This window comes from Cryptomeria japonica, chromosome 6, assembly GCF_030272615.1.
Source record: "Cryptomeria japonica chromosome 6, Sugi_1.0, whole genome shotgun sequence".
Classification (NCBI taxonomy): Eukaryota; Viridiplantae; Streptophyta; class Pinopsida; order Cupressales; family Cupressaceae; genus Cryptomeria; species Cryptomeria japonica.
In genome coordinates this window covers 561,708,878-561,722,261 of record NC_081410.1, presented here as the reverse complement: position 1 = coordinate 561,722,261, position 13,384 = coordinate 561,708,878, and the positions used below count along the sequence as shown (strand labels likewise).

General features: G+C 38.7%; 1 protein-coding gene across 1 annotated transcript in view; it reads left to right on the top strand.

The window, feature by feature from the left end:
• LOC131068041 (indole-3-glycerol phosphate synthase, chloroplastic) overlaps positions 1-13,384 on the top strand; it is a 123,570-nt gene that overhangs the window by 86,125 nt on the left and 24,061 nt on the right. The window contains exons 4-6 of the mRNA XM_058003247.2: positions 9,065-9,139; positions 9,274-9,318; positions 9,653-9,817. Coding sequence (XP_057859230.2) covers positions 9,065-9,139; positions 9,274-9,318; positions 9,653-9,817 — 285 coding nt within the window. The remainder of the gene's footprint in view (positions 1-9,064; positions 9,140-9,273; positions 9,319-9,652; positions 9,818-13,384) is intronic.

Below are 13,384 nucleotides of genomic sequence, written 5' to 3'. Positions count from 1 at the left end.
TTGTCTCTTGAAAGAGAAACCACCCATACCTTTTCAAACAATCATGACTCTTCATTTGTATTGCAGCCTTTCACAATGTAATCGCTGCTTAATATACATTGATGTTCTTTAATGGTAACTATTAAATTGTTACTTATTAATGATTAATTGCTGCTCCCATCCTTTGCTGTATTTTAATAATTATGGTGTAATATGTTCTTATTTCCTTTGCTTATGCATGGTTTGAATGCTGCGATTTGCTGGTTAATACTGTGTTTCCTTTTGTGTGGCATGACATGCACACAGAAGAATATGATCCGCCAGTTTTCTTAATAACTTTGTATAAAATTATCGATATTTTTAATATGCATTGTTGCCTCCTTGCATGGATTATAGTGCATATGGGAATTACAAAGGTATATGAGCTTTGGATGGTATTCTATTTGAAAATGGGACATAACAATTTGATATGGCATTATAGAATGATTGATATTATTTAAGAGCATTTGATTACTATCCTATAGCATTAAATATAGTTTTTGTCTTCATCTTGTTAGTATAGAATGAGGAATAATATAGAATTAGGCATAAACTCCTTTGTCTTCATCATTTTGATGCAATGTAACACAAATTTTGTATGTATAATCATAGTTGAAAGACTTGGACTTGGCAATGACTAGGCTGGCCAAATTTTTTTAAAAGCTTGGGACTTGCCAAAAAACTTGGGGGAAAAAATCGGCAATAACTCAGCAAATTTATCCAACATTTTAAAATACATAAATTTTAAAAATTATTCTTCAAAACCACAGATATTACTAAATTTGTTGAGCATATCACTAGTTTCCGTCATATATAAATCAAAATTAGAGTTTAATTCTGTTCTCCACTCCTAGATCCACTCATTGTAATCAAATTTCTTATATGACAAGAGATCCCAATAACTAAAAATCCTAATCGGTTCAAGGGGCAGCAATGATAAGCTACACAAGCCTCAAGGTGTTAGATGTGAGAAAAACCCAACGATAAAAGGGGTGCAGGGAAACAAACTTTCATTTTCCCATGGGCCAGAAATAGAAGTGGTGCGGGGAACTGAATTTTCGTGTAGGCCGGAAGTGGGGGTTCAGAGGCTATGGCCCCGTTGACGTGTATTTTGTACACCATCATACATAGAATAAAATACCTAAAGGCATCTTATCCTCTCTTGAATAAAGCCTCTAACTGCTGAAGATTCGCATGAAGGATCAGTTAGGATGACTCCAATGTTCTGGTTAGTAGGGTCTCTACGTGTGGACAAGCTCGCCGTGGTATGATGTGATTTGCTGTATCCTCAAGGGGTCTTACACTTCCGAAAGCCTAAAATTTTACTAAACTAAGAAGCCTTCAAAAAAAAAATAAAAATAACAAAAGGATAGGGTTTTGAAAGAAGTTTAATCTAGTCTAACCCTAAGAGTGACTTCGTGTGAACAAGACTTGGTAAGATTCAACCAACTTCAATTTTGCCATAAGATAACAACTTAATTGAAATTGATGCGATCTTCTAAGGTAACAAATGATTTTTCAACACATCAAAGATCAAAGACACTACCACGAAGGTACATATCCAAGATACAATGATGATTGAAGGTTAAGTGATTCAGGTATTCTCCAGTCGACCACGCAAGGCATTCCTACAATCAGCAAGAAGCTAGTGGTTTGGATTACGAATCCTACCAAAGATCAAGTCTCACACTATGTCCTTCAAATTAACACACTACCTTGATTGAGCATGATTCAAGTAAATTGAACAACCATGAAGATAACCAAGAAAATTGCAACAAAACACCATAACTTCAATATTTCATTGATTTCCAAGTCATCATGTACAACAATTGCTTGAATTCCTTTCCTCAAAACTCAATCTTGCTACAAAATAAAATTACTTCTAACACTAATCTCTCTAATACAACAAACTCTCTGATATCTAATTATTCTATTACAAATGAAATGAAAAATGAGGGTATAAATAGCATCCTCAATTACAATGAAAGGTCCAGATTGAAAGTAGATCAACGGTCAAGATCATGACACCTAAACCCTAATTAGGGTTTGTTACAAATGGCCTCCTTTTTACTGAACAATATTAAATGCATAGCCAAATATTAAATTTGGCACAAAAACCTAGGAGACATGAACCAATGACAAATACGATGCCATGTCATCTATAACAACCTGTCATCTAGAATCTTATTCCCTTTCCAATTCTCTTTTTTAGCATATGCAATGAATCTTGACACGATTCCTTCGATCTCTGCAATTGGAATCTCGGGAAGATTCTTCATACTTTCCTCCAAGTGGATGACTTGATCGAATGCATCTAGAAGAGCTGCGTCCCATGAAGATTCAAGTTCCTTTGTTCTTTCAATCAAGAGCATAGTGGCAAACATCTGATCATATTGCTCATCTATAACATTAGCGTCCTTACAAAAGATGACCTTGATTCTATCCTCTAATTCCTGCATATCCACATCTGTCTCGACCTCGATCCTCCTGCCAAGAATGGTACGAAGTACCTCAAATACTCTGTCCTGGATCGGATTGATCACCTCCTCAACTTGGCCACATTTAACACTGATGTCCTCGAAGAGAACACACTTCATATGGAGTAAGGTTGACCACTGAAGCAAACTGTGAGGTCCTCCATCCATGATCTTTTCTTGCGCTAAGACCTTCCTTGATGTGTGTCTAATGACTTTCAAGACCGGAATGATAACATCTTTGGTATGAGCGAATGCGGCTACTGTTATCATCAAATTGTGGATTATCTCAAGAACCTGGATAGCTTGATGAATAATTTTCATCATCCTTGTAACAAACTCTACGGCAACTGTATGAGATTTATCCATCCAAGTACTCGTACGCTGGACCATATTCCTGAATCTTTCTGCCTCATTGATTGATTGAAGTGGAAGTGCCTGCACTGGTGATCTAGCTGGATCCTGACGTCCCAAAGGCTTATTGAGATGACTGAAATATGTCCTCCATGCGCCGACCTCTCTCTCAAGCTTTCTATTCTTCTCCATTTCTTCTCTAAGCTTGTCTTTCAATGCCTCAAATGAATCGGTGGCATCATCCAATGTCTGCTCTGCTGTGGATGGTCCTAGCTCAAATGTTTGTATATCATATTCCTCTGCTAAGATCTCTCCCTCATATTTGTCTACTGCCGGTGTAGCTATCTATAGTTTTCTGGATCCAGTCTCATCTCGAATCATCTTGGACATCATGGTAGCCTTCCTCTTCTCTGGTACTTCGTGAGAACGTCCAACAAGGCTTTCCAAATCAATTGCATTATCTTCGTCTTCTATCACGATCACCTTGGTTAATCTTTCCTTCAACCAATCTGGGATAGCTGATCTTGTCTCTTGAACTTGAATTTCCTTATGTACTATTTCTTCTTGTCTGGGAGGAGATGTTATTTCATTGTCTTCTTTATCTTCATCTAACTCATAATCTTGGAGAGATCCATCTGGTGACCCTTGCGGTGCCTGTCCTCCCTCCTGCCTATCATTCTGTACCATCGACTCCATGGATTCTTCCACTTGAAGTGTCCTCTTCTCTGGTCTAGAAGAAGTACCGGATGATCGATCTCTGTTAGCCTCTTGTTTCTTCTTGGAAGATTCTCTCTTTCCAGGTCTCTCTTTCCTCTTCGAACCTCTTGGATGGAGATTGCCCTCACTGGCACATCGAAGGTTACCTTCACCTGAATTTCTAGGATTAGGATTGCCTTCACTTACACTAGCTCCACCTTCGGCTGGTTTCTCTTCCAAAGTGAAAGTCATAGCTATGCCTTGCTCTCTCAACTTCTGATGCCGTACGTCAACCCATCTGCGAGTACAAGACAAAACTGGAGCCATCAAAGTATCTAGATCCACGACCTCAGGCTCATTCCAATCCAACCTCATTGTTTTACTTTCTCGATCATAGGATGACTGGATATGTCTGCCACTGTCCTGTGCTTGGTCGGCCACTCTGTAAATCCTGCATTTCCTGATAAAATCCAAAGGCAATCTAGAATGCATTTTTCGTTTCACTTCAAGATCATCTAAGAGATTCATCATAAAATCTTCAATTTGGTACTCATGTTTAAACTTTCTGCCGACTGTCTCCTCTAAATGTCCATGTGGATCAAAGCTTTCCCTCAAAGCAAAGGTTGAAAAAGAATACAAGGCTAACTCCTTCTCTGCATCATCCATAGCTAAAGCATTAGGACATACCTCAACTGAATTGCCCAAAATGATAGGTACTGGAACTCCATTCCCATGTCTGTGTCTGAACGCCTTCGCATACGCTGCCAATTGTCTTGTTACTTCAAGTAACACAATTCTGTCTGTCGGATATCTCGGCAACATGTATGGAGGTAAAGGACATCCATGCACTCTAATATAAGTGAATTTCGGAAATTGAATAAACCAAGCACCGTACCTCTTCACCAATTCCTGTGCATCTTGAGATAATCTGTTGTGAATCCCACCTTGCAACGTCCTTGTGATGTTCATCGTGAAGGTATCATTAACTAGCTTGTAGTTGCTTCCTGGCGGATGATGCAAGTGGACATAGGAATCACAAGCTCTGACCTCGTCGGGTCCTCTTCCAATCACTCCTCTGTGAGGTAGTCCTGCGTACTCAAAACTCCTGATCAATGCATAGATGACGTATGAATTCATGTGGAAGGACTTGGTAGCCTTGAGTCTCCTCAACTGTACGTCTAAGCAATGGCTAATCATCCTAGCCCAATGTATCGTACCCTTTCCCTGAACAATCATCTGGATGAAGTAGAACATCCACTTCTCAAAGTAGAAGGCGTGAGGGGCTCCTGTAACTCGGTTGAGCATTGTAATCAAATCTCTGTACTCCTCCTGGAAATCAATCCTGTGCGGTGTGTTCGGGATCTTGCTTAGATGGGGACGGCTCTTGAGTAACCAGTTCTTGTTAATTATGCTTAGACAAGCATCTGGATCATCTTCGTACATTGACCTGGCTCCCTCTATGCTCTTGTATATCATGTCTCTGTGCTCTGGAAGATGGAAAGCTTCACTTATAGCTTCCTCTGAAAGATACGCCAAAGTGTTTCCCTCATTGGACACGATCGTTTTGGACTGAGGGTCATAATGACGAGCACACTCGATCATCAACTCATGGCACTGAACAGCTGGAGGAAAGCCGGCCGCCTTAATGATGCCACTCTCGATTATTCTTCGGGCGATAGGTGATGGCTTGCCAATGTAAGGGACCTCTCGAAATTTCTTCGTGCTAAAGTTACCCAAGTTGGTATCTCCAATGTTGCTCCACTTCGACACGATCTTGGTCTCCACTTCTTCAGTCTTTTGATCTTCTTTCATAAGAGCTGAACGACTGGTGGATGCTCCCGCCTTCGGGGTTGCCATATCTACACAACATTTCATAATGAGAAACTAGATCTTGCAATAAATAACATAGATTAGAGAATAATTTTAGGAAATTTCATGATAAGTCTTAGAGTTATCATTTCCTAAAAAACGATTGAGCCAGGAATTCAAAATTCAAAATTTCAAAATTTAGGCTATGACGATCAAAACTAAAACAATAAAACCATTATCGCCATACCTTATTTGAGAGCTAACTCTAGAATGCAAAATGAATAAAATCGCTTAGGCAAAATTGAAGTTATATAGTCTTCAACGTGATCTCTCCTTCAAAATAGCAACTTCGCCACCTTTGATATGTTCTTGATGTGATCTCCAATGCCTTTGACAAATTCGAACCTCCTTGGATAATATTTGCGCCACCTTTGGATATAAATTCGCACCACCTTGCTTGAAATGAAATTCGCACTCTTCAAACACAATTCGCACTTCTCCCTCAAGATCGCATGTGAGATGATAAAATGATAATGTGAAAATAAAAGTCTCACCTCCCTTTATAGCGCTCACCTCATATTCACCTTAAGGCCAACTTGGTAATTAATAAGGCAATTTAAAACAATTTTTAAATAAAATAGAAGGCCGACTTTCATAAACCAAGCGCTCTTTTTTAATTTTTATTAATAATTAATAATTAATTATTAAATGCCTTCGTTTATTATCAATAAATTCGATTTTCCTTTACAAGGCAAAAAAACAATTAATTAATGAATACCATGCGCTATTTAAATGCTTTTAATTAAATATCGATTTTCCTAGCATTTAAATAAATTCAAAAATGTGTTTGAGCGCCAAAATTTGGAGAGTGGAAAATTACAAACCTCATCGCCCTGGTCCCTGATTGAGGGACAGGAGCGATCCATCATCTTGGTCTTGATTCTTGCATTTTTGACGTTCAAAGTCTTCATCTCCACGTTGAACTTGGCATTTTCGCTAGGGATTTCGAGCTAAAGTGTCTTGCTTGTGTGAACAAATGCCTTTTATGACTACTATCGCCCTGGTCCCTTGGAGAGGGACAGGAGCGATCTAGATGTTTTCTCCTTGATCTTACATCTTCGATCTCAAATTTTCATCATAAGGTGAATAATAACATTGTTTCTTTACTCCACGCTTGTCTCACTTGACTTCTACAAGGCGTATTTGATGTTTGGAAGGTTATCGCCCTGGTCCCTTGGAGAGGGACAGGAGCGATCCTTGTCTTCTAGCTTGAACTTCTTCGTTCTTGACTTTAACTCCTCGTTCATCACCTTTCAAAAGACGTTTCAATCCTTTTGCAACTTGGTTTTGACATAATCTTCGAATGACAACAAGTGCTTTAGCAAATATCGCCCTGGTCCCTTGGAGAGGGACAGGAGCGATATAGCTTCCTTATTCAAATTGGTGATCATTTTGACGTTTAAAACCTTTGCACATCATCTTCTAACAACACCTTAGACCCTTTACCACCTCGCATGATCTTGTCTTAACGTGATTTTGGAAAGATTTGGCAAATATAATAGATATCGCTCTGGTCCCTTGGAGAGGGACAGGAGCGAACTTCAAGGTCCTGGGTTCATGCTTGCCTTCTTCAACTTGCCACTGCCTTCATTGGGTAAAATGAAGTCCTTCAATCCTTCTTGATCATTTGATACTTGTTTAACTTTTGAAATCTAGGCATTTATGAGAATTTCGCTTTGGTCCCTACCTGAGGGACAGGAGCGAACTAGGTGTCTTGGTGTGATTCCTTCAATATTGGCAACTTTGGATACTTCGTTCTTTATTGGGATGCTTCGAAATGCTCTTGCCACCATGTATCCGGTACTTGGAGTGTCTTGAACTTGAAGAAAAGGCAACATACTCATTACATCGCCCTGGTCCCTTGGAGAGGGACAGGAGCGATCTTGCTCTTGTGGGCTTCATCTCACCTTGTCACCTTCAAAATTTATCTTCAACGGATTCGTAATGTACCTTTCCACTCATCCACCCTTGGAATCCATTGTAACTTGGCAAGAAATTTGTCTAAGACAAAAAATCGCTCTGGTCCCTGCCTGAGGGACAGGAGCGAACTTGGGCATTTGGGTCCCTTGTTGACGTTTCATAATCTTCAATTTGTCTTCAACGAGTTCAAGTCACATCTTTTCTTGCCTTCAAACCAAAAACTTGCTTGATCTCTGCCCAGAACATGCCCTATGAAGGATTTCGCTCTGGTTCCTGGGAGAGGGACGGGAGCTACAATGGTTTTCGCCCTGGTCCCTGACTGAGGGACAGGAGCGATTTTGCATATTTGGGTCATTCTCCTTCACGACGGCACTTCAAGTTATATTCATTTGATAAAACATCTCTCCTTGGACCTCTTCAAATCATCAAGTCATTAAAATCCTGCAAGGACAAAACAATATTTGATTTTAAGCTCCGGTCCTTCACTGAGGGACAGGAGCGATTTTGCTCCCTGGGGCATTTCCGTGTTCGTGAAATTCTTCAATTTATATTCAACGGAAAGATCACGCCTTTCTCTATCACTTCCATTTCGAAATTCATCTTGACCCTGCAGAGACAGTGAGATTTTTTGAAAACGAGCTCCGGTCCTTCACTGAGGGACAGGAGCGATTTTGCTCCTACAGGCCAAAATATCAAGATTTCACAAATTTAATCACTTCACAAGGCAAAAACAAATCATTTCCAATGCCCGGGATCAAATATCAAAAAGGTCAAAATTTGGTCAAAATTACTCAATTGGACAAAATTCACATTTCATCATCAACACTTAGACAAATTTAAGACTCTGCACTCAAAATGCCAATTGAAAATAGACCATTCTGGCGAATTCATTTCATTCAAAATTTGCATCCTACAAAAGGAAGCTCAAAAAAAGCTCTCAGGACTAACTGGATTCTGGCCTGAAAAGATAGTAACGGAAACCCTAAGGCTTGACCCTAAATCCAGACAACTGACGAACTACCAAAACCCCTAAAAAGCAAAGCGAAAGGCGAGCAAAAACGAGCAAAAAGAGGGGGTCCCCATTTCAAATGGGGCGATGTGTGAAATGGTCACAACAGGCCCCCAATTTTCTTTTTGGAGAAAAATAAATTATATGAATTTGGATGAGTTTTTTAAGGAAAAATCATGATTTTTGCATTTACTTGTGAGTTTTTCAAGCAAAATTGCCGTGAGTTTTAAAAAATTCATCAGCAAGTTGTTGGGCGAGTGACTCGCTTGGAAAATTGGCTCGCGAGTACTTAGCGAGTTTTTCAACTATGGTATTAATATTGTGCTCCTACAATTATTTAGTTCATTGTATCTTTTAGTGTCAGGCCATCAATTTCTGCTCACTGGGGATAGATATGTTAGATAGCCATTTCATAATCTCTTTGTTTTCTGAAAAATTGTCGTAGTAGTCTTACATCCATGAAATGTTACAATATAATTGAACTTATGGATGATGCTTGTCTTTCAACGTGTTTCTTGCATCTGTTCGTGTTAATACCGACGGTGTAAGTAGTCTGACATTTGTTTTATCTATTATCTATTAACTATTTATTGGTTGTGTATATGCCTTTGATGGCTAATGTATATTACAATGTACATCCTTTTACAACTTAGATCATTTCAAATTCTCATTGCAGAGTTAGGCTAATTAAGGTGCCTGGTTGTGAGCTTCTCTGCATAAACAGGTTAAAATAGCTCAAGCTTATGCAAAGGGTGGAGCAGCATGCCTTAGTGTCTTAACGGATTCCAAATATTTTCAGGTAATACTTTTGCATTTTAGTCAAGTGTTATACGTTAGTGCCAACATTAATTATATGATTTATATTGCTTAGGCTTCATGGTTAATTTAGTGTGTTGTATAACTGATGTTTCATGTTTGCATTTGATTTTCCAGGGAAGCTTTGAAAATTTGCAGGCCATTCGACATACTGGAATACAGGTGCCCATTTGGCATACTTCTCAGTTGACGTATTTTGTCATTGCATCCTTCTTTAGGCGAAGATGCAAAATCTATGAATAACATCCTACTCTAGATATTATTCCCTGTTCTTTAGAAAGAAATCTAGTAAAAAATGTCTGTAGGAAATTCATTGATGTGAGGGTCTTGTAGAAAGTATATTTATTAATAGAATTTCTTTTGGATATTTTCTGAAGTCAGACAATGGTGTACTTGTTGAGTTTCTTGATTAGATGCTTCAAGGCAAAAAGTAACTCACAATTGTTCTTAATATATTGATCGCCTAGTTACCTCCTATCCTGAATGTGGAATGCAGTGCCCTTTGCTGTGCAAGGAGTTCATTGTTGATGAATATCAGCTATATTATGCTCGGCTGAAAGGTGCAGATGCTGTTCTTTTGATTGCTTCTGTGTTGCCAGATCAAGATATAACGCTCATGCTTTCCATTTGCAAATCTCTGGGCATGGCAGCTTTGGTTGAGGTTAGTTGCTATGTGTTCCTATTCTTTTTTGATAATTAAAAATAAAAAACAAACAGATCTTGGATGTTTATTAGAATTTTGTAGGTACATAAAAGTTGACTATTAAGTGATGTATATATTAAATCAAACAAGAGAAAAAATAACTGTAAGTTAGAATTTTTAAGTTTTCACGTACGATAATTTTGAAGTAAGAAGGTTTTTGAATGAAAACTCTGTTAACTATCTGAGTATCTAAAAGGTTATTTATTCACATGTAAAAGGTAAAAAGTAAAAATGAGAAAATGAGAGAACTTCAAATTATTTATTCTACATGTACAAGGCAAACGAGAACACTAAAAGCATCATTGCAATCCAGAACACTAACTGAGATCAATGCCATAAACAAATGCCAAATTTTTTTGAATCTATATCGTTCAAGAAGTTTGGACTTTGGAGTTCTCTCACACCTAGAAGCTTACAGAAGAATTTGGAATTGGCTAAAAGCTCTCAAACAATATGACGTAAAATAAGGACATTTCAGTTTCAATCATACATGACTACACATGCTTATTCTAAACTGAGTCATATATCAGTCATTTAATTGCTAACTTCTTTAATCAACTCCTTTATTCTTCTTGTTGACGATTGTAGAGGCAGGAGTCTCCTTGGCCGACTATGCAATTAGCTGTTGGCTTTGCATATTTGTTTAAGACTTTAAGCCAACCCTAAAATCCTGACTTTGCAAAAGTCAGCCACCCTTGTGTAAAGTCACCTTGTTTCAAAGGAGGCCGACCCTTGGTGAAAGGGGTGTCTTCGATTGGATATAAATAAGGATTGGATCTCTTCCCATAAGCAATCAAAGGACATCAAGCACAGATCACATAACTTCAACAATAGTTCGCATACCTAGAGCAGATCGTGGACTCTCAAGATCAGATCGAGTTATCTATCTTGCTTCAAGGAGTGAAGCGATTCAAATTGGTCCTTGCATTTGACCATTGCAAAAGCATCTTGCTGTTCTTATTTGATAATTATAATAGAGATACTTGTTGCTGGGTTTTTATCCCTCATGTTGGAGGGTTTTCCCAGGGTATATGTTGTGCAAATTTGATTAAATTGTCTTACATCTGCTTACCCTAAAATCTGATCATAAAATTAACATGGTATCAGAGCGGGTTTAAGAAGATCTTGATCAGATTTCTCTAAAGCAACGAAGTTCTCTACTCTTCTTATCCTAAGGAGTAATTCTTAGCAATTGAAAAATGGTGAACGGACTCAAGGTTGAGGATAGGCTTTAAGGTGCATCAAACTTCACTTCGTGGAAATATAGAGTCCTTATTGCACTAGAAGAAAATGATCTTCTTGCATTCGTAGAAAAGGATGAAATATTTGAACCAGCCGATGAAGCTGAGAAACTTCAAATAAAGAAGATTGGCATAAAAGCCAAGAAGATCTTGATTGATTTGGTGAAGGATCATTTAGTGCCACTTATTTCCAAGATGACAACTGCTAGAGATATATTCAAAACCTTGGAAGGACTTTATGAGCTCAACAACACTAGTAGAGCCCTTGCTCTAAGGCAACAACTTCATCAAATCAAAATGGCGAAAGGAGAATCAGTCATATCATTCTTCATGAAGATTACTGAGCTGAGGCATCAATTATGCGCCATTGGAGATCAAGTTGTAGATAAAGATCTAGTCATGTTGGCATTGAATGGTCTCCCTCAATCTTGGGAACCATTTATTCAAAGTATTAGTGGGAGATCCAAATTGCCCAAGTTTGATTGTCTTCATGCAAATTGTATCCAAGAAGAATCTAGGTTGGCTGCAAGAGGAAATGGCTGAAGCTCTCACAATGAAGACAATCATGTTCTAGCCACTCAAACTACAAAGAAGAAAGGAAGAGATGGGAGAAAAGGCAACTTCAAGAGAAACAGAGATAGAAGATTCGATTTTGCACCTAATTCTAAGAAGAAGAAGACCTCTCCCACATCCAGTGTTTCAGATGTGACAAGTATGGCCACTATGCAAGAGATTGTTTGACAAGGCCAAAGCAACATGCTTCTATGGCGAATGTTGGTGAAGTGTCTCCTCAAAAGGAATCTAGAAACAACAAAGAAGGGTTTCTATTCATCTTTGCTCTATCAAGCAATGTTCCAACCGACAGTGGCACTTTGTTGATTGATAGTGGCGCTTCTCGACACGTCACGGATTATAGGGAACATCTTTCAGATTTGGTGGAAAGGAAGACCAATCTTCAAGTAATAATTGGAGATGATGCATGCTACTCTGTGGAAGGTTTTGGAGCCATCTCTCTCAACTTAGAATCTGGCATCCCCCTCCATCTAAGTGATGTCTTGTTCCTGCCAGGAATCAAGAGGAACCTTGTATCCATTTCAGCCTTGGAAGACAAAGGTTATCAAGTTGCATTTTCAAAAGGGAAAGTTCTTGCTTGGCCCAAAAACTCTAGCATCAAATAAGCACGTGTGATTGGCAACCGGCATGAGAGTGTGTACAAGCTGTCCATCCATCCAGTTTAGGCACTTCTACATAACTCTTCCAGTTTCAGCGAGCTATGGCATAGAAGACTTGCTCATTTGCATTACAGGGCCCTTCCATCATTGAAAAAATGGTTGAAGGCATACCTAAGCTCAACCATGAGCATGATGGCACTTCTAAAGGTTGTGCCATGGGTAAAAATACTAAGAGTCCATTTTATAGTAGTGAAAGTAGGTCAAAAGAAATATTAGATCTTGAACATTCTGATTTATGTGGTCCAATGTCAATGGCATCCCTAAGTGGATTTTTGTATTATGTAATTTTCTTAGATGATTACTCTAGAAAGACTTGGATTTACTTTTTGAGGTCTAAAGAGTTTGAAGAAGTCCTAGATAGATTTAAAGAGTTTAAGGCCCAAGTAGAAAACTTGTCTGGAAAAAGGATCAAAGTCTTAAGGTCTGATAATGGAGGTGAATACACTTCCGCAAGCTTTCGTAATTTCTGCATCGAGGCAGGAATTAAGAGGGAGTATTGTGTTCCCTACAACCCACAACAAAATGGGGTTGCAGAAAGAAAGAACATGTACATAGTTGAAGCAGCTAAAGCCATGATTCATGACTAAGACCTACAAACCTCTCTTTGGGTAGAAACTTCTAGAACAACAGTAAATGTTCAAAATAGGTGTCCCCATCGGATATTGTAGAATATGACTCTAGAAGAAGCCTTTAGAGGGGTTAAACCTGAAGTCAGTCATTTGAGAATCTTTGGTTGTCCAGTGTACGTTCATGTACCTGAAGATTAAAGAACTAAGTTAGAACCTTCTGGCAAGAGGGGAATATTTGTGGGCTACAGTGAAACTTCAAAAGCCTACATGATTTACATTCCAGGTCAGAAACAGGTAGAGGTTAACAGAGATGTTACATTTGAAGAAGATGTTGCATTCTGAAGATCTAAAGCTTCATGCATGGAGATAGATAATGAAGATCAGGAGACTCCTCAAGATATGGACGTTGATCATACTCCTGAGATTCAGAGGGAGCCTACTGAGCCAGAAGAGCCCGTTGATCCAATTGAGCCCTTGGAACCT